Source organism: Gopherus evgoodei, chromosome 20, assembly GCF_007399415.2.
Source record: "Gopherus evgoodei ecotype Sinaloan lineage chromosome 20, rGopEvg1_v1.p, whole genome shotgun sequence".
Lineage (NCBI taxonomy): Eukaryota > Metazoa > Chordata > Testudines > Testudinidae > Gopherus > Gopherus evgoodei.
Window position 1 is genome coordinate 10,949,519 of NC_044341.1, and position 21,634 is coordinate 10,971,152.

A 21,634-nucleotide genomic window follows, 5' to 3' on the forward strand; every position below is an offset into this window, starting at 1 on the left:
GAAAAGGTCAATTTACTTCTGTCCCTCATTTAGGCACCGTGGTAAAATTACACACTAGCAGGCGGACTTGCTGTGGAAGGGCTAGAAGGAAAACAAATCTAGCTATCTGTGGCTCATGTCTCTCCCTCCATCCTCCGGATCTGGACCAGGTGCTGGGAGGCGGGGCTGAGACCTTCCCTTTGCAGTGGATTCAAACCACGCTGGGGCCAGCACGGATGCTGGCGGAACGGCATGCCCCTGCAGGGAGCCAGGCTCTGCCATCCCACGCACCCGCATGCTTCCGATCGCAGGCACCGGCCCGAACTGGGAGCCGCTCCACCGACGACAACGGTTGCTACGCTAGCTCGGAATCAGGCCCCTGGCCTCTCTCGTGCCCATGTGCTCCTGGGGCCGGATCACTGGCGGATGCCAACTGGCCCAGATCTACTGACGTCAATGGGGCTCTGTTGAGTCACATCAGTGAAGGATCCCCCGACCCCAACACACCAACATCCCTTCAGCTCCACTGAACACGGGGCTCCCCTAGCAACACGGAGGCCCTGCCAAAGGAGAGATCTAGCTATCCAGATGGCCTCTGCATTCCCCATGACCCAGGGACCTGTCCATCTATCTGTCTGAGAGCTTCCTCGGGTTCTGTACAGCCCACAAAGCCCCTTTCCCTAGTTTCAGCCCAGCACAGGGCCTGGCTGTGGGCTGGAGCTGGGCATGGGGAGCACACAGCGCCTAACGCCTCTGGGTCACTCAGAACAAAGCTCCGGGCCCCTGCTGTCCTCCCTGCATTACTGCAGTCAGGAGGTGCCCTCAGCCTCCGGGTTTCTCTGCTCTGGGCCGCTCGGACCCCAGAGGCTCTCCAGGGGCTTAATGTAACTGGGGCACATTCACATTATCTCCAATCACAGACAGGGTCCTCACCCCTCACCCGCCCCTCAGTGGGGTGAGAACGTCTGGTCTGTTGAAGGGAGCTTCCCCCACCCACCCCACCATCCCTGTCTGCAGAGGGCAGGACACAGTGCAAGGCCCTCTCCTCCTTCCCCACAGCTGCTCTCTGCGAGGCCTGGATTTGTCCCAGTACAGAGGCCTGTGCTGTGTCCCCAGCAGAGCTGAGAGAGCGTTATCATGAACGCTCCCCACCCATAGGTCTCCAATCATTTCACAAACGGATCAGTAGCCGCCCCTCCCCATTTCAGAGCTGGGGAAACCGAGGCACGTAGCACGAGCTGACTTCACTTGCCCAAGGCTGCAGAGCAGAGAACTGAGCCCACGTCTTGTGAGCGCCTACCGCAATGGATCGTTGTCCTATTAGGGGAGGCAGCTTAAATGCTCCAGAGATTGTCCCCACACGGCTCCCAGCAGCTTGTGTTCCTCACTGCGCAGTCCTGCAGCTCGCACAGCGGCCATCCCACCATCCTCGTCAGGGTGGGACCAGGGGGCCTCGGCAGCTGCCAGCTCATCCGAGCTGGCCCTGGCACGTATGAGGCGTCACCCTCGATTCCCAGGGTTAAAGTAAATGAAGCCGTGCAGAGCGGCCCGGGCGGGGAAAGAGGATCTCTCGGCTTGTTTCTTTCACCATGGGACTAGGAGACTCTGAGTCAGCCGTTCGGGATTAGGCCCCAGAGCTGTGATTTATGGGCCTCAGCCCAGCATCCGGGGGAGGAGGCAAATGGGCGGAAGGTGGGGAACTGGCTGCAGATCCCAGGCAGCGAGCTAATCTTCTTGCCTAATGGCTCTTCTGTTCCAGCCACTCGATACCGCACCTCGATACCGCACCCCCGTGCAGGTGGTTGGAGCAGAACGGTTGATATGGAGACAGAGGGAAGCACAGACTGTCTGGGTAAGGTGACATTCGACAGATGCCAGGCTCAGACTTGCTGAAGCCAGTATCCCCAGTCACCTCCCTGCGGGCTGAGCCAGGGACAAGCCCGAGGGGGCGGGCGGGTACCCCAGCCATGCCTCGCACCGGCCCCCTGGTGAAAGGGCCAAGAGAGATTGTGCCAGGGTTCCCCTGCAGCCGGCTTGACCTTCCCCTCTGACAGAGTCTTCTCAGCGCTGGAGCAAAGCTGATCAATGATTTACGGCCTCCTGCAAGTGCCATTCAGCCACAGGCTTAGGAAAATGGAGCGGTGTGGGTTAGAAGAAGAGATCCAGGCTGAGGCGCTTCCTTCTGCCCCCTCCCCGCGCTAGCAAGGGCGAAACGGCTGCTAGAAGCTAGTGGCCCCCGCCACACTGACTTTAGGGTCCCATTTAAACTAGGTTTAAATGGTTTGGTTGGCCAGGGGAGACCTTGTTCCCAGACTAGACAAGGGTCTGCCCTTGCTCCACGCTGGGCAGGGCAAGCTGCGGACCCACTGAAGCCAACGGGCGCGTTGCCATCGACTGAACAGGGCTGGGATGTCCCCAGTTTAAGGCAGGGTTTGACACCTGGGTTTGCACCCCCGAACGGTGCTAGTGGCTGATTGAGCTGGGCTCCTGTTGAGTGAAGGCTCAAATCCCAGCCCACGCAGGGCCCCAGCTAGCCCAGAGCCATCTCGCTCTCTGTTCTTGTGTGCCCAGGATGAAACCTGGGCAGGGCCAGTTCCGCCTCCTCCATCTGCAGAGTGTGCCAGTTTGTTACAAGCCCCAGCCGCAGGGCCTGGCGCGTGAGCTCGGACCTAGAGACCCGTGCTCTGAGCTCCAGCCATCCCTGGGTCAATGACTGCAGTGGAAGCTGCTCCCAGGCCTCCAGCGCTTCCTTCCTTCCCACGGCATAACATCCACCTGGACCCACAGCTCCTCCTGCCCACCCCCATGGCAGCAAGACAGCACAATGCTGCTGCTGGCCACTCCAGGGACTGGAGGATGCGCAGAATGATGAGCATGGAGCAAGAGAAGGAGAATTAAGAGCGGATGTGCCGGAAAACCCAGCAAAGGAGGAACTCAACTAGTTCGGTTTTAACTCATCACCCCCATGTTTCGCTGTCCCCACTTCCCTCAGGCAGAGCAGCAGATCCCACCGCTCACGAGCAGACAGACTGATCCACAGGTCAGCTCTGGAGCATCCCGGTCTCCGGTATAAGTGAATGCACAGATACCAAGGCATGCGGCTGGCTGCGGGGATCGCTCCCTCATGGCTGGAGGTGGGGAAATCCACCTTTCAGCTCTAGGAAACTGAACCCAAGCCTGTTTCAGCGCATGCATAAGAGGGGAGCCCCTGGGCTTCTGTCCACCGCAGCACCAAGACGCAGGTGGATTCCCAAGAGGGTGGCTCAGTCCCTGGACAGGGAGGGTGCGGGAGCACTGCAGATGCTCTTCATTCATCCCAGTCAGTGACCCAAAGGATGGGCCTGGGCGGGGACTGGAACAGCCCCTCCTCAGACAAGGCGCTGGCAGCTGGGCTGCAGGCACTTGATGGTGGGTGAGGTCAGGATGGCAGGGGCTGTTGCGGATCCGAATGGGGATGAATCAGCGCATTGCCTGGGCACCCAAGACCAGACGAGGCACAGGAGAGACCCAGCCCTGCTGCAGCAGGGGGGCTGCCATTCAGGGCCGAGGGGCCTCGACAGAGCTGGGAGAGGGTCAGGAACGAAGTGCATTAGCAGCACTGAGTGGGGAGCCCAGGACTAGCCTTGCAGGGGGGCAGCAGACGGATGTGCATTAACAGAGCTGTTGAGTGGACGAAGAGCCACATGGAACAGCAGGGGCTGCAGGTCAGGATTACAGCTGGGTGGAATCCAGGACTGGAGGAGGAGGGGATGCGGCAGGAGCAGGTTTGAGGGGCAGTGGCAGAGCTGGGCAGGGGATGCTTTGCACCCCTGCTCCCTCCACACTGCTCCCTTGTCAGAGTGCCCAATTCACCTGATTTTAAGGTAACCAGTAACTGACAATGCCAGGGGTGGGTTACCTCAGCTCCTCACGTCACGCAGAGACATGCAACACCAAGACGCCAGGACCAGCCCCCCACCCTGAATTTCCTCCCCAGAGTTTCAAGCTTGTTAGCAAAAAATCCATTCTGCTTTTCCTTTCTTCCCCCACTTCTCTTTCTTTGCTTCCTTCCTTTTCTTCCCTCTCTCCCCTACTGAGGAGCAGGAGAGGACCTGCAATTACACGGAAAAACGAAGCCCCTCTCTGTGCCGTGGCTGCTGCATCTCGCGCTGAGATCAAAGGGACGCCTCGCGGATCAGTGAGCCGGGGCAGGAGAGATTCCCATCACGCAAAAATCCCGGAGACAACTTCCTTATCTCGGCAGAGAGGGAGATGGTGCCAGTGCCCTCTTCGGCACCAGCGATGGCATGGGAGGCAGCCCCCCTGCTAGCAGAGCATACACAATGCCCTGGTGCCCAGCCTATGCAATGCCCTTCCCAGCCTGTCTCCTGCAGTGCCCCCTGCTGGCTAGGGCAGGAATCAGTCTATGCCTTGTATGGCCCGCTGCCTTTCTGTGCTCCCTGGACAATCCTCCACCTCTGTTCTGTTCCCTGCAGTAACCGCTTTTACTTTGCCCATGAATTGTTAGTGTTATTTGTAGTCTAGCAGCACCCAGAGACCTCAACCAGGACCAGGGTCCTATTGTGCAAGGTGCCGCACAGACGCAGTACAGAGATCCCGAGAGTTTACAATCTAGTATTAAGAAGAACTATACGGAGGGGAGAGGAGGAGCAAAGATGAAGGAGCAAGCCTGCCAGAGCCTCCTCCTCCAGCCAGCCCCGAGTCACCCCCTGAGGGCCTCCCCTGCCCCCTTGCCATCACTAGGCACCCCACTCCATTTGGGCACCTCTGGATTCTTGCAAAGGGAAACAATGGAAAAAGCAAACCAGGTCAACTGAGACAAGCAAGCTGCACCACTACGGCAGCATAGGCGCAGCCAGGGTGCCCCCACCCCGCCCCCAGGGGTTGTTTGGGAAGCAGCCACCCCAGAGGCAAGGCCAAAAGCCAGCTTGGGGGGGGGGGAGGGAGGAACTCTGTTTTGGGTGAGGGGAGCACAGTCTGAAGTCGGAGCAACGGACTGGACACCAAGGCTGCCAAATTCCGTCCTGGACTCTGCCTCTAACTTGCCGCGTGACCTTGGGTAAGTCCCAGACTAGTGTGAACGGTGCTCTGCCGCCGTGCGGGGGTGTCACCAAGTAGTGCTTGCAAAGCAGCTGAGGCTCCTCTGCCAGGGACCAGAGCAATATGCAGCAGGAGGAGTCTGGATGAGTCACGGACAGGGGTTCACCATCTTCTCTAGAGCCTATGCAGCGTGCATGTGCCAGCAGGAGGAGCAGCTCCGTCACTGGCACAGCGCCTCCTGCAGGTCAGGTCCCTCACTGGCAGCACCTTATGCTCCCGCTGCCCCAGGTGGAAATGGGAACCTGCTGGCGAGGACAGGAGAAAGGCCAGGAACGCGCCTGGCTACGGAGACAACCTGGAGGCCCAGAAAGCCACTGCCCTGCTTGATACCCCAACAGCACAAGCAGCAGCTCCTTCCATGTCAAAAACAGGGAGCGGGGAAGACAACATACCCACGGCTCTCGGCTACAAGCCCACACAGAAGGCCAAGAGTCAGACTTCCCACTCCCTCTGCCCCAGGCCACTGCACTGGGACTCAGGTTTGCTGGGCAAATCTGAGGCCTGCTAATAAGATCAGCTGTTTCCCAGCATCCCTAGTACGGGCCCAGGAGCTATGTCAGGTGGGCACTGGGGTCAAGGAGATGCTGTGGCCTGGAATAAATGGAACCTTTTCCCTTGGTGCTGGAGCAACCGAGGTGCCCGGCTCTGGGACTGCAAACCCAGGGCCTGCTTTCTACCTTAGCTGGCTGCCACCTGGCAATAATGCACAAGCCGGTCCCCGGGACCCCTCTCCGGCCCTTCTACCTGGTTAATTACAGAGGCTGTGCAGGTAAATAAGTGATAAACAAACCTTCCCAACTGCAAAGATCCTACCCCCTGCCACCAGCTGCCTGTCTGGGACATCCCAAGGAACCCATTCCTGTGGCGACGAGGTGCCAGGTGCTCAGCCCCCTGGCAGAGGAGGGCACGGATGAAGAGAGATGCTGCTCCCTTCCCCTCTAACTCCTTTGCCATGCTTTGTTCCCATCTCCCCGCCATCAAAGGCGGAGGGCTCTCCAGTTCAGCTCCAAACTCCACTTCCAGATTTTCCCTGTGACCTTCAGCTACCTGGCTCCTGCACTGCAAGATGCCCCCTTCTGATCTCTTCTCCCCCCCTTCGTCCCCCCCACGCCCGCCCGAGGGAGCCAGAGTGAGCATCTGCACAGCCAAGTACTAAATCCAAGGGGGAGAAGCTGGGGAGGGGGAGGGGGCAGTCTGCACCTGGATGCATTAGCGGCTCCAAACCCCAGAAAAGGCTCGTTTTGTACAAAGCCTGTCCCAGGACATTAATCCGGGGCTGCCGAGAGTGGCGAAGCCAGGAGCCTGCAGGGTTCTCCACGCACAGCTGCTTGTGCTCAGCTCACTGCATGCCCTGCAAGCTCAGCACACCCACGGATGTTGCAGATCTCTGCCCTTCGGGGCCTGTGGCATCACCGCACTAACTTGTCTCTCTGCAACACAGGCCCTGACGGGAAGCAGGCTCCCAGTGCTATCGCTTTTAACCCTTCTCCATCCCCTGTGACTAGCTTTGCGTTGTACAGCGCCTGGCACAGCAGGGCACTGATCCACCACCAGGGCCTGTAGGTGCTACCACAATAGAGATAAGTAAAAATCTGCCTCCCCCACCCCACAGGCCTCCCAAATTGCATTGGAGATCTACAGAGGTAAAACCACAAACATGAACCATCCCCTGTAACCAGAAACACGGGTGCAACCACAGCTCCTGCCCCATTACAGGACTAGGGTGGGAAGAACCCGGATGATAAGATCTAAGGGGGAGGGAGCCACATGGCAGGCACTGCAGAGGAGACGGCTCCTGGTGCGAAGGGGCAGACGGGAAGCAAATGGTGGATGAGCCAAGGGAGCAGCTGAGGAAGCGGAGCGGAGGTCGACCGGACCAAGTCCAGCCAGGGTTTGCAAACACGCCGGGCACTTGAGGGGCTGATTTTTTTTCCAAAAAACAAACATTGAAGCCAACAAGCTTTTCCCAAGCCACAGTCCCACCGGGGAAATGCGCACCCGAGCCCCTGGTCTCGGGCACGTCCCAGTGTCAAGAAATCAGAGGCACCTCCCACCATGCTCCATGCCAGGATGCAGTTGGGGAGAAAGGCATCCCATATGTCTCAGGAGGGGAGAGGACAGGGTGGGACAGAAGGAAGCAAAAGCCAGTGTCTCTGCTGTAGATCGCACTGCAAGAGCCGAGGGCAGCCTCCCAGCCCACGGCATGCCATGAAAAAAAAAAAAGGCAAACAAACGGATGGAAAAAACCCCAAGAGCCAAGGTTCTTCGATCCAGTGTCCCCTCCACCCAGCCCTGCTCCAATCCAGCACCTTCCTCCCCAGCTCCCGCTCACTCCTGACAACGCCCCCCCCCAGCCACCGGGGCGGCAGCAGCTTTGTGTCGTTGGCGGCGCTTTCATTAATGATTATTTAAAGTTCTCTCCTCTCCCCCCTTTGGCCGCCCTGTGCTCTCTCGCGCTCTCTCGCGCGCTCATTCTGGTATTTGGTGTGTTCTCCAGCTGCAGGAAATTCCTGATGATCTCCATCATGCAGGCTCTGCTCGCAATCTCTCGCCTTGCCAAGTCTCCCCTAAAGGACCGACATGTGTTGGGCATCCAGTACACACGACGTCATGGTTCTCTCCCCCCACCACCTTCCCGCTTCCTGACATGGATTTGGATTCTCTCTCTCTCTCTTTTTTTAAACTTAAGTTCCAAACCCAAGAGCCCTGTACCCAGAGAGAGCGCGGGGAGGCAGCTGCATCCATGCGGCAGCGGCTGACGAAAGCCAGCCATGTACATTTCCCTGCCTGCCTTTCCCTCCGTCTCTCCCTGCAAGATTGCTCCTGATCTTATTTTAATTCGTCTCAGACGGTGTTGGAGTGTTATTTTAAGAGAGAGGATATGCACAGACATTGTGTTTTCTGCTTTTTTCCTGGCCCCAAGCCAGTCTCTCTGGGCTGTCAGCTACCCACTGTGTTGCAGTCACGTGTGGGAAGAGGCAGCCAGATCCAGCTTCAGAACTCCTGGTAGCAGCATGAGAATCAAGTGTGCACTTTCTTCCCTCTGTATGTGTCTGTATTATTAATAGCGTCTCTCTCGGTGAGTTATCCATAATGTATCTTGATACCTGTCCGTCTGCAAATGATGTATACCGGTGTGGGCACACAAAGCTGGTGTTAACCAGTCAGTATGCACAGATCCCAGAATCTCAACACACAGCACAGGGAGAGGGAGAGAAATACCACTCAACGCTTTGCACCAAAGCTCGGCCCGGACAATCACTCCCGAGCCCTGCTTGCAGCACACCTGCCTGGGAGGGCAGTTGCCCTTTGCCCATTGTATGGATGGGGAAGGAGAGGCTGGGAAAGCCTAATGGGCTGGTTTTCAGAGCACTCAGCAACCTCACTTAACCTATAATAAATAATAGGAGCTATACCTATCTCCTAGAACTGGAGGGGACCTTGAAAGGTCATTGAGTCCAGCCCCCTGCCTTCACTAGCAGGACCAAATACTGATTTTTGCCCCAGATCCCTAAGTGGCCCCCCCGAGGACTGAACTTACAACCCTGGTTTAGCAGGCCAATGCTCAAACCACTGAGCTATCCCTTCCCCCAGCGGACATTTGGGTGCTCTGGAAAATCAGATCATCAGCAACTTGGCCAATATTACACAGGGCATTGGTGGTGGCGCCAGCATTTGCCTTCAAGACGCTTCCGGGTTCCTGGACCATTCTGCAGCAATGCTACCCCCTCAGAAATCTTCCACAGCGCACCCTCAAGAAAGACGCTAGGGCATGTGTACATCACACGCCGTGCGCGAGACACAAGCACTTTTGCTAGAGCAAGGCAGGGATTTGCATAGGCACAGCCCGAGGAGCGCATTCAGCTCCAGCCTGCGGGCACATGCACTTGGGAAAACACAGGCCTGTCTGTACACACGCAGCTTAGCCCAAAAACACGGGATTGTGGGTCCAAGCCCTTTGAGGCTTTGCAGAACATGCAGCTGGCCCAGGCGGCTTTGCAGAACCAAATCTACAGGGGATTTTGCAGAATCAAATACACAACGGGCCCATCTCTGTTTAAGTATTTCTACAACTCCCATTTCAGTCACTTCTGGGCACCTCGTAACACGTGCGAAACAGCAAGCCACCCAGACCAATAATGCAACTTCGAATCTGACCAGCACCCATCACCAGAGACCCTCAAAGCACTCCAGCACAGAAGGGCAAGTCTCCTTATTCCCATTTTGCAGATGGGAAAACCTGCATCCCAGAAGGGGCTGGGATCTGTCCATGGTCACCCAGCCAGTAGGGAGGAGTCAAGACTAGAACCCAGGAGTCCCGATTCCCAGGAGCACACGTAGCACATACAGCGGACTTGATTAAAATACTGACCCCCCCACCCCCAGCCTTCCCCTAACTGGGTGCCAGCCTAGGGTCTCTGCATATGTTTATCTGTCCCCCTAGGATGGCAGGACAGCAAGGACAGATGGATGCAGGGGTCACACAGGAGCCCAACCCCTCTCTGAACTGCTCTTGTCTCCAGTACAATGCTTCAGCTTCTCTTCCGTCAGGCTGCAAACACCCCTCCCCCAGCCAAGCCGGCAGACTGGGAAAGAGACCCGGAGGAATAGCCTGAAACCCTCGGCAAAGCATTCATCCGGCCATGAGAGCAGGGAGCTCGGGGCCAGAGCGAGCGCTGCTGAGACACAAAGCACCCTCACTGCACCGCACCGGACTCGGGCTAAGACACCTCCCCCTATTCCCAGAGTCTCTACTCAGGCTGCTTAGCACTAGCCCTCTCTGCATGGTTTCAGCCCCCCCCCCCACTCCAGCACCCCGTGCCCCCAAATCAAAACACTGGATCTGGATCCTCCTGGGGCTTGCGGAGTTGGGAACTGGAGCGAAACTTCTTGGCTGGCCAAACCCATGTCCCGGACACACCCAAACCTTGGGGAAGTTCTGATCCGTACTCTGTTCTGAACAGGAACTCTGCAACTTGGGCCTCGCTCTCCAGGCTCTCTGCCAAGACCTGCCAGGAGCAGCAATATAAAGGTAGTGCACGGCATTCAGTGCCTACATGTGTGTGTGTCTCTCTCTCTCTCACACACACACACACACACCCTTAGATTGTCACCTTTGGAGCAAGGACCGTTTTTTTGTTTTGGGTTTGTACAACACCTGGCTCAATAGGGCTTGGCCATGCCTGGGGATCCTAGGCACAATCGGAAAACAAATAATAAATATCTTCCTCGCTTCTTACGTTGCTCACGGTTGTTCAACTTATTTGGTCTTTTTTTCATTTGCGTTAAACACCTGTTGTGTCTGGTTATATGGCAAGTGGGAAGCAGGGCCAGGACTGTGCGATACCCAACACATCGGGATTGAGACGCTGGGCACCACACTACAGACACACACAGAGAGCACACACTAACCCGCAGAGAGGTACACGTTTGAAGCCATGCCCTTCCCCTCCTCCGCCAAGGTGCTCAGGGCCCCGTTCAGGCAATTGCAATAATAAAGAGGACGATTAAATCGTCATGAGTCACATCAGAAAAAAGAGCCCAAATGCCTAAAAGGACAACCAAAGTGGCACCGTTTCTAAAGCGAGGAAGGAACGGCTGCCATGAAAGGAGGAGCCCAACTGGCTGACACAGATCCCGACTGCGGTGATCTCCAGCCGCCCCGTGGTATGTGTGCGAATGAAATTGCTAACAGGGCAGGCTGGAACGTGTTAGCTCATTAACCCTCAGCCCAGCCACTGCCTGTCCCAAGATGGGTCCAAATCCGTAGCTGGTTTTGGAACCTAACACTTGCATCCCCCAGCAGGAAGCCAGCAGCTGAAATCTCCCAAGGCAAGGCCTTGGCCCCAGCTGCCGGCTGCTTTTCTGACTGCGTTTCCAGAAACAGGGCCTGAAGCAACAAAAAATGAGGCCCAGTTCTGGCCTGGAATGCAGGCTCCGGGCTCTGGCCGAGTCGGTGGGAGCAGCCATTGTGGTCCCACAGAGAAAGCCTTCCTATATTCTCCTCCATCTGAAGTCAGTTTCCTTGGGGAAACGGGAGCTGGAATCCAGCAAGTGAAATTAATAGGAGCTCTAGGCTTTGCATTTCTGGATTCTGGTTCCCATTTCTGCTCCCGGCTGTTGTTTCCATGGAAACTGGCATTGGACCTGGGAAAATAAGGTTAGGGTTTTCAAAGGGAGGCTCTCTTCTAACTCTCTCTTTCCTGATTTTTAGCACCCCGACCCCCCCTTTTCCACAGAGGGAGGCAGTGGGGAAAATCCACCAGAGCAAGGACACAATCTCCCTTGTAGATTTCAGCTGCCTGCTGAGAGGTGGCAGAGACGCTTCGGATACGAACTTCAGTGTTACAAATTGGGAGAGGAAAAGCACATTTTACGTTACGATGATAACACTTTGCATTGTGAAGCTGCCTTTCACTTGGGGACTCCCCAGCCCTCTGCAGATGGTCATTCATCTGGAAAGATATACTGGAAGCCAGAACCCAGCCAGTATCTTGGCGGGTTGGTTAGCACCCCCGTTCTACAGATGGAGGCACAGAGCGGGGGCAGTGACTGGGGCTACATAGCAAATCAGTGGCAGAGCTAGGAAGAGAACCTAGGAGTCCCAGTTCTCATTTCCCCTGCTCTAACTGCTATTCATACGCTCCTACAACTTTAAAACATGCGTGAGTATGTCTGACATACATCTCATATCCTAAAGCGACAACATAAGAAGTGAAAATACTATTTTGTAAGTTCCTAAAGGCAGTCACGATCAGGTCCCCATTGTGCTGAGCGCTCTTCAAACATATAATGAAAGACAGTCCCTGCCTCCATTGAACCAGCATACCTAACAGCTAGAGTGAAAGCTGCTGGCATCTGGGAGTCAAGATTCCTTGGTTCTATTCCCATGTCCTCCACCAAGCCCCCCGTGTCATCGTAGAAAAATCCCCTCTCTGCCTCAGTTTTCCCATTTGTTAAGCAGGGGTCAGGCGGTTGCCTCAAGCTGTGATGATTAACAAATGGACGTTTTTTTAAAAGCACTTGGAGACCCTCACAAGCAAAAGTGCTCCAGACGTTCCAATTATTCTCACTGCGCACGCACACAACCATGCAGGGTGGTCACCCGGAGACACACAGCTGCAAAACCCCACTCAGCACGATGGCAGCAGCAGATCTTCCAATCACAGGCATCCGACTGGGAAAATATTTTATTTTAGGTCTCCGGGGTCCTTTCTGGCCCATGTCCACAGACGGCATTCTAAAATAAAACCCTCCGCCCAGAACCGTTTCGTAAGCTCTGACACCCGCAGCCACTGTGCTTCTACAGCCCACCAGCTGATCTGCCAGCACTAGTCAGTGGCGCTGGGCTGTGGATGTACCATTTTCCCCACAATAACAACATCTGGCTCTCATACAGCGCTCTTCAACAGCACTTCACAAACGAGAAGCAGTAGCATTACCCCCATTTTACAGATGGGGGAAACTGAGGCCCAGATAGGGGACATGATTTGCTCAAGGTCACCTAACAGGGCAGGGGTAAAGCTGAGAAGAAACCCCGGATCTCCTGAGCCTCAGCCCTCCAATTTATTTAAAACCTGCAATAATAAAAAATCATCATAATCAAAATCTCTTTTACAGCAGCAAGATGATTTCAAAGGGCAAAGTTAGACCCAAGTACCCCATGGCTCAGGTGGTTTCAGCTGCTTAGCGTTTGGCTTCATCTCCCACAACAGGCCCGTATGTGCTGCCCCAACCACAAAGCCCACTTGGGTTCCTGCACAGGTAACCGACGCTGCTGTCAACGGGCCGGAGTCTCAGCTGGTGGAAATCACAACGGCCGTGGAGCAACAGCAACTGAATTTCACCTCCATTCTGGACCGCGTGATTGTGTCTGAGCACGACTGCATCCTAGCATGGCAGGAACCTGGGTTATGTTCACATGAAGTGCTGGCAGACTGGGTGATGAAACGATGCCATCAACAGGAGGTGGGGACCAGGACCACAGAATGGACTGAGATAATTCACTAGGCTGCGTCTCTGCTAGTTCCTTTCGGGGTTCTCCACAGAGGTGGCACTGCCAGTGGCAGCAATGGGAGGAAAGCACTAGTGCAGGCAGGGGTAGATCTGCTTGGAGCAGGATTAAGTGAGAGTGGTTAAAAGTGCCGGTGCCCCGTCTATACTACTGCTACCACCCATGTGCCAGTTTCTCCTGGATGAGGAGCAATTGCTCTCTTCGGGGGTGGGTCCCAAGCCGGAGTCTATCTTCTCCGCCCAACTCGAGCTGGGGAAAAAACTCTGACTTCATCTTTGCTGCAGGATCCCCTTCCACCCAGTCCAACCCCAGCTCGGGGCGTGGATGCTGTAGCAAAACTCCCCTCCTTTCCAGAGGCCTCAAACGGCAGGGAGCCCATCCCTTGAGCAGCTTTCCAGAATGGTTGCAGGCAGCACCATTTTCCATTCTGGTGCAGATGAGGCTTAACTCCCCTCACAATCCCACCCCACCACATTTCAGCCATGCATGAAACCGATCCAGGCGAAGGGCCCTAAGGCAGGTGAAAGTCAGTGCGAGTTGGGTGCCTAAACCCCTTAGGCTGCTTTGAAAAGCCCAGCTCTAGTTAGAAGACAAATCCTGATGCAACTTTCCTCCTGTGCGGGTCGCTCAGAACCTTACAGCCACCCTGCCATAGGGCAAAGGGCACAGTATTCTGGGCTCTGATAAAAAGCATGATCTTCTTGTTAAAAAATAAATTGCAAAAGGAGCACAGGGCTCGCTAAACTGAATCAAACCCATGGTTCATCTAGCCCCGCGTCTCGGCTCTGACAGTGGTCAGCGCAAGCTGCTTCACAGAGCAAGCCTTCTGACTCCACAGATCACAAGGCAGGAGACCCATGAATGAGTTTATACACATCTCTCCGTGCTCTGACAGGATCATAGAATGCTCCAACTTCCCTCTTGTGGTTACTCCAGTGAAAGAAGCAAACAGGAGACTTGGGTGCATTAATAAAGAGACAGGAAATAATGCAAGACAGATTAGATTGGGCAGAAGGTCGGCTGTGGCAGCCTGATAGTCGGGAAACTTGTTTGGGGAGGGGAAAAGTGGGGAGGGACAGTAGCTTACAAGGGCTGTACAGCTGACAAGCTGTTTGTCTAGATTGGTTCATCTGGCCTGACTATTTATATTGTAGGTCTAGTGTGCCAGGGATGGTCTTTTCTATGTGTTTGTACAGCCCCTGGCGTATATGGGGTCCTGCTCCCTGGTTCAGGTTCCTAGGTGCTGCCAGAAGACAACCGCTAAGGTCAATCAGGGCTCGCTCATTTCCAGCCATGGGCAGAATTCCGTTCTCTAAAATCACACCTGCAATTGACCCGGTACAAACAGGAGAAGAACAGGGGCAGCTCCAACACCCAGGTTCAGCTGCCTCAACTTAAAGGGGCAGGAGAGGTTGAAGGAAGGTCGGCAAGTCAAGGATGGGAATGGCCCAGGCCCAAGAGCTTCAGAAATTAGAGGGTTATTTACATTTTAAATGAGGCGGTTTAGTGCAAGATCTGCAACTGCAAAGGGCAGATCAGATGCTCATTTGCTTTGCGGAACCATCATCAGAGAACGAGGGGGTCGCTCAAGATTGAGCCAGGTAAAGACATTGCCGCTTTAGGCACTGTTCCTATGGGAACTGCTGCCACTGGAGGTTTCAAGGTCATGTGCCGTGGCTGGATTTTAAAAGGGCTGGATAATTTTTACCATCACTATCCGTTATATACATGCTAAGGGGGATCCAGTTCCAGGCTTCAGGGTAGGAGCTGGGCACCTCAGGGGTCAGGAAGAAGTTGCTCCTTCTTCACCATCTACTGAGACACACAACTGATCAGGTGCTTTATGGGACGATGCTTGTAGGCCACTCTTAGATGCTAGATTGGCCACTGGTCGGGCAAACCCTAGTTTCCTATGGGATTAATTAGACAGATGTATACACAAAATAGGAGTATTTCTTATTATTTGGATTGCAGGCATATTCTCGAGGCTCCAGGCAGAATCAGGGCACTGCCGTGTGAGGTGCTGTTCAGATGGAGCAGGAAACGCCCTCTGCCCCGAAAAGGTCACACTCTAAATAGCTCACCGGTGCCTGTGTATAAACCTGCTCCGCTGCCAGCTAGGAATGAAGTCACATTTCACGGCCTTGATGTCAATACTACAAAATATCAGTTTGTGGCTGACTGGAGAACTGGGAGGAAATTGCCAAAGGTGAATCGTATCCTGATGGACTGTGTTCCTGCCGCAAACCCTGCTAAGAGTCGCTCCTGCACTGCCCTGAACTCGGACTGGCACAAAGGGGTCTCGGAACATTTCCCACGTACCACAGCAGCCCTGCCCAGGGCAAACGTCACAGCAAGGCCAGCCCCATGCGGAGGGAGGGTGCATCCACCCGAACGAGATCAGACCAGGGGATGGCAAGAGTCCCTCCTGCCCTCAAAGGCTATGAAGGCTGCGGCACGCTCCTCTGACCATAATCCAACCCCCTTGAGCTTCGCTCTCCTGGCCCCTGAGAGTGTGCCAGATTCCACAGGTTACCGCACGTACACTAGGCCCTGACCCCACAGCCCTTCCTCCTGGGAGTAGCCCCGTGGGACTCCAGGACTAGGACCCCAGTTTTTATATACCGGGATTGCCCTGCCCTCTGTCAGGGTGTTGCCCCTTTCTGTATCTCCAAGGATGGCTTCTGCAGAGCCCTATCCAGACATGCTGGCTATTGCATGGCTCCAATGTCTCACAGCGACCCACTCAGATGTCTAGCATTCTTGGCTGCTCTTTTCAGGAGCCCCTGAGACACCAGGGGCCTGGTTTCAGGAAGCGTGTAGAGCTGCTCAGGTCTGGCCCCTCTGAGAACCAGGCTCAAGGTGTCTCAAGCTGGACCCGCAAAAACAGAAGTACCCTTCTATCTCCAGGGCCTGAGCTTGTCTCCCACAACTCCCTGCTTGGTGAAGGTGGGACGCGTGATCTGCCTGGGAATGGACAGAGATAAGGCGAGGACAGACAGCCGCTCTCTTGATTAATACCTTCTAATATCTGGGAGGCCCTCGGCAATGGAGCAAGAGACCCCTGGCTTTGCCTGCAGTGAGGTCTAGGACCAGGGTCGCTGTTTCTTTGCCCACGGAGCTCCAGCATCCCTGATGCTTTGGTCCTAGGATGTCGAGGACTCTCAGTGTGGAATAGGGTCAACCCAGCTGTCCCAGCGGTGGGCCTCTTCTGAGCACAGACCGCCCTCGTCCCTCATCATCATTGGGGGAGAGCCCCACGGAGCACTAGGTTTCAATCTTGACTCCAGCTGAATGATGACCCTTGTCTCCCCAGAGGTCATCCCCAGCCCCGTTCCTCCAGCCTTCCCAGCTCACTCCGAACAAAACGAATTTGCATGAAAACAGGAGCTTTGCGCTTTTTAAGGTATCCTGCAAGCCTGCTGCTCCCTGCCCACCTGACACCCGAATCCTATTGGTGCGGAAGGGCCAGGAGCCCCTGAGCAGGGACAGGCCCCGTTTTGTAAATAACACAGTGCTCTCCCGACCCCAAACCTTGCAATGGAGTTCAAGGCACAAGCCCTTTTGTTTGCCCAGGAGTATCCCTGTCAGTAACTTCCCAGCACGGGCAGGCAACAGAACTGGGAGCTGCGGACATGAACTGGAGTGTTTAGGCTCCATCTCCATCACTGCCTGGAATGACCTCAGCTGGCAGTGCCATGCGCCCAGGCCCAGCCATCCAGGCCTTTCACAAGCATTGGCTGCAACGCCGGGGGACGAGCCCTTTATCTCGGCTCTGACTGAGTGGATGCCTCGTATAATGGATTCCCCTGTGTGGCTAGGGGGAAAAAACCACCCAAACAAAAACTCAGGCTGCTGCTCCTAACTCTGTCCTGCATGTGGAAGTTACCCAAAAGCCTCTGCTCCCAGCAACCATGCTGGGTGCCACAGGCATCCCACAATGCACCGGCGCAGCCAGGCTGCATGCACCACGTGCAAAGGAGTGAAAGCATTTCTGTCAGATGCTGGGTTGGATTCACTGACCCGATACAAGGACAAGCAGGAACCAGCCACTCCATGCCAGTGGCGTCCTTGCAGCAGCTTGCTTGCCTAGTGTAGATGCACCCTGTGAAACAAAGATCCCATTCTCATGGCAATGTTCTTTATAGATAAAGAAGAGGCAAAGAGTAATGCATTGCAGATTCCTGGAGCCCGGCAGCACAGAGGGCGGGGACAATCTTCAGTTCACAGGGCGGTTGTAGGAACCTTTCCTCAAGTTTGAGTCATAGGAATTTGCATACATTCTCACACTCACTATGCATTTCTCTGAGTGAAACTGCAATTCAAGCTCCAAAATCCAAAAGAAATCCCCACGTTTCAGGAACTTTTGATACAGCCAGGCTCACGCAACAGGTCTGTTTGTAGAACACGGCTGCAGATGCTTTTGTGTCTCTCTCTCCCTTTCTCCCCCCCCCAATGGAAAATGAAATTCATTTTCATTGACATTTTTCTGCAAACAGCTTCAGTTTCGGGCTGCCAAAGCTGAAAATTTTGCAGGGATTTGGCTGAACATGTTCAGTTGCTAGAAACAGAAAATGTGTCGTTTCTTGGCGAAGCCAAACCCCCTTCCTCCTCACCACCATTTGCTCAAAATCAACATTTTCCCACAGAAATTTCTATTTTGACCCCCCCCAAAAAGAGCCATTTTCATCAAAAAAATATCCCTAACGAAATAATTCAACCAGACCGGTTCTCGGGCCTCAGCCAAACTTCTGACATGAATCATTAAATCCCAGCAACTTTGGTGGAGCCTTGCAACAAGCATGTAGCGTGGTGTTACTAAACAGACCGATCGTGGTGGATGATCATGTGGACAAAGCAGGCTATGGGGAGCCTGTGTGACCTTGGGCACATCACTTCGCCTCCGCGAGCCTAATAATAATGATTCTTAGCTCTTCTGTGGCACTTTTCATCAACAGATCTCAAAGCACTTTACAAAGAACTCGTCAATAGCTTCATTTTACACCCACCAGGCAAGTGGCAACACAACCCAGGTATCCTGAGTCCTAGTCCACTGCTCAAGCCAGTTGTCCACACCATCTGCTTAAGTAAGGACACAGTAAGCACAAACGGTTCTATACATGTGCAAAGAACTATGGCAGTCATAGTGTTTCAGTATCTTCCACGTTTCCCACAAGGCATCTCTCTCCATGTTTGCCCAAGGCCTGGTAAAATGGGGCCTTGATCCTACTTTAAGGCCTGTGGACACAACCAGAATACAAATAATGAATTGGTAATAAATCAGCAGTAATTTGCCCCAGTAATCTGCAAGTGCACTGGATCTGCAAATGCATCTGCTTATATGGGCTTTTGCACGGGTGAGGGCAGCCGTTCCTGGGCTAAAGGAGAGGATTTACACATGCAAAGGGAAACACCACCAGCATAACTGGGGCTACCCGTAAGAACTTTTCCACCCAGACTTGCCCGGGGCATATCCCAGTCTGCAGGATCCCCTCCATGCAGCACCCTTAGGCTCTGACCCATTTAGATTCCTAGTTCTGGATTGCTCCCCTCCTGCCTCTATGTGCTATGAAGCGAGTGACGCTCAGGGATGCAGAGAGAGGCTAATGCAGGGGGCTTGATGCACTAGCCGGGTTTCTTTTGCCACTGAATGTGGTGAATTATTTAAGTGCTTTTCAAACATTAATGAATGAATCCTCAGCCCCTCTCCCCAGCTCAGTATTATCCCTCTTTTACAGATGGGCAAACCGAGGTACGGTGCTGAAAGGGCTTGATTTTCAAAGGTGCTGAGCACAGCCAGCTCCAGGCAAAATCCCTCGTGGCTGCTTGGTCCATTATATGAGGCATCCAATCAGTCAGAGCCGAGATAAAGGGCTCGACCCCCGGCGTTGCAGCCAATGCTTGTGAAAGGCCTGGATGGCTGGGCCTGGGCGCATGGCACTGCCAGCTGAGGTCATTCCAGGCAGTGGTGGAGATGGAGCCTAAATGCTCCAGTTCATGTCCACAGCACTCTGGTCATCTGCCTCCTGGCCCTGCTCTAACCATGAGGCAGTGCTCCCTCCCTCACTAAGCCACACGGCGCTCCTCTACACGCTGGGGGGATGCCTTCCACTCGGGCATGGAGGGGTGGGAAGCTAGCTATCCCGCACTCCCAGCCGAGGCAGGGGCAGGCAGGCAGACACTGCAGCCTAGGAGCTGTGCTCTCTGAAGAGGCTGGCTGTGCACCCAGCACTCGGGACAGGCAGTGCCTCCAAAGCCCTGCGGTTTGAGCAGATCTGGACTCACTTTAGGCACAGACACAGTTCTGCTCCCTCCCTGCCTCCCCACCAGCCCAGCCTGCTTTGCCGTTCACCAGACGGTTGGGCCGGAGGGTGAAATGTAACAGGGAGTTTCCCTCCCCCACCACACCCCTGGGTCCCTGTTGTTGTCTCTCTCTCTGTTGCTCCCGGAGGCTGGTTCCAGACACATAGTTTGAATAAAGGTCTCTGCTTCCTTGCCAGCAGCAGGGCTCTCTCTGGTCGACTCCCCCCTGTGCACTTCCCCTTATCTAGGGGAGCCTCCCTGCCAAGAACACAAGGCAGGCAGGGGAGGGAGGGAGACTCTCCGAAAGTCCTGGTGCCATTAACCCTTCCCGGCTCAGCACATCCCTGGCACCTCTTAGCAACAGCCTCCTCAAAGCCTCCCACACTTGGATCCCCCGGATCAGGGAAGTCAAGGCCCTGGCGTGCACCAAGCACACGTGTGCTCGCAGACGGACCCCTGGCCCGGCATCCCCTTGTGTCGATTCCATTCTAGAGAGATTTAGGTTTCCTCTTTACCCCCCACCCCCACACCGGCAAGTTCAACTCCTCCATTCTTTGGACTGCTTTGCAAGGGAAAGATCTCTGGAAGGACCCCACCCTCCAATGCTCCACAGTGCAGCAGGGAAAGGCTCCGGGGACCCCGCTGGTCCAGAGCCCAGCTTCCCCTGAGTAACTGCAAGGTGTTGTGAGGGTCTCCATGGATTCACCAGTGCCCTGGGCACCAGGATTAGCTCTCTGCAAACCCATGGAGACCCTCACCACTCCCTTCCACCTCCACATTCTCAGGACCCCCCTGAAGTCAGCCCAGCAATTTGACTGGATCGAGTGCAGCTGTTGCAACATGTTATGGCCCAGGGCTCGGGGTTACTTTGAGTCCAAGTCAGACTGCAAGCTCCTGGAGGTCAGAAATGGGCCTGTTTATTTGTCCACGCAGAGCCCCACACGACCCCAGTGCTGGAGAGAACAGCAGTTGTCACCCCAAGTGCCCAAAATGTGCAGGGCACTGCCAGATGGGCCAGAGGCCCAGGGCCCCAATTTGGGGGAAGGAGCCACCTTTGTGCCCATTGAATTCTGGGCTTGGCTGAGGGTTTGCCTGGCTGCTCACATAAGGCAGGGTAGTCCCAGATGCTGCTTTAAGTTATGGCCTCTTCAGGCCACTCCATCACCCCGGGCAAGCAGGGTGCTTCAGCCACACCCCCTCCCACGCCGGCAGAGGGGGGCAGCATCTGTTCTACCTGACCTACCTCGCCCCCCCTCTTGTTTGTGGGAGAATTCCCAGCAAGGGGACTCATCTGCTTTCCAGCCCAGGATCGGGGCCAGGGACTCTGCCCAGCCCCAGCAGTTCCACTGACCTCTCCAGAATTAGCCAGGCCGCAAACCCAGACAGGGGTGCATCTGGGAGCATCACACAGTTTAGTTGGTTTGTTGTGGGCCCCGATAGCCCCCCGATGACTAGAGCTCAGTCCCAGCATTCACCCGCAATGAACGCAAGGGACCCGTGAGGTCAGGCCAAACAGCGGGAGCTGAGGGGCGAGGTGGGGCTCTGAGGAGGGAGGCCTGGGGGAGCCGTGGAATCGGCAGGGGGAGCCCGACTCAGAAGGAGACGAGCAGGCGGTTTTTAAAGTACCCAGGGCGCCCTCTAAGCAACAGCCCAGGTTCAGTCTCAGGGCCTCGAGCCAGCGCAAGTGTGGGGGCCCTTGGGGCCCGGTCCACTAAAGGAGTCACTCTCCCTAGGGCCTGCTTACACGCTGGGGCATAGACCAGACCCTGTGGATCCCAGTGGAGCTGGGGCCCCAGAGGCCCTTCCCCCCCACCCATTATCGCCTGTAGCTCTGCTCTGAGCCCCACCGTATCAACTACCCCACCAGGGCATTCAGGTCTCTCTCCTATTCCTTGCTTTGATGTTAGCTTGCTCCTCACCTCACCCCCTCCCGCCCCATCACCCTATCCCTCTCCTAACCCTGCACATTCCCCCTCTCATGCACTCCTCCATTTGTCATCCCTGCCCGTTCATTCGTTCTCCTCCCTGGCCTAGCTACAGGCACCCGCCCCAGCCATCACGGCAGCCTCCTTCCCCATGGTTGGCAGAAGACAGCTGGGGGCTGCTGCTGGGATCTGCTGCAGGAAGCGGGGCTGTAAAATGGGGACCCAGAGTCTGGGGCAAAGCTGTCCTGTGGGGTTCTGGAGGGAGGGGGAGAGGGGCCTGGAGCCCCAGAGTGAAGGGGAGGAAGTTGGGGGA

At 55.3% G+C, this 21,634-nt stretch overlaps 1 protein-coding gene across 7 annotated transcripts in view; it reads right to left on the reverse strand.

Moving 5' to 3' along the window:
* The window catches only part of AHDC1 (AT-hook DNA binding motif containing 1), a 109,278-nt gene that overhangs the window by 48,064 nt on the left and 39,580 nt on the right, over positions 1-21,634 (reverse strand). The window contains exon 1 of one of the 7 annotated variants that reach the window (XM_030539395.1): positions 16,115-16,403. The exons of the other annotated variants lie outside the window; for them this stretch is intronic. Within the exon in view, the coding sequence (XP_030395255.1) occupies positions 16,115-16,223 (109 nt within the window). The 5' untranslated portion in view covers positions 16,224-16,403. Of the gene's footprint in view, positions 1-16,114; positions 16,404-21,634 lie in introns of those variants that run through there. 7 annotated transcript variants of the gene reach the window in all.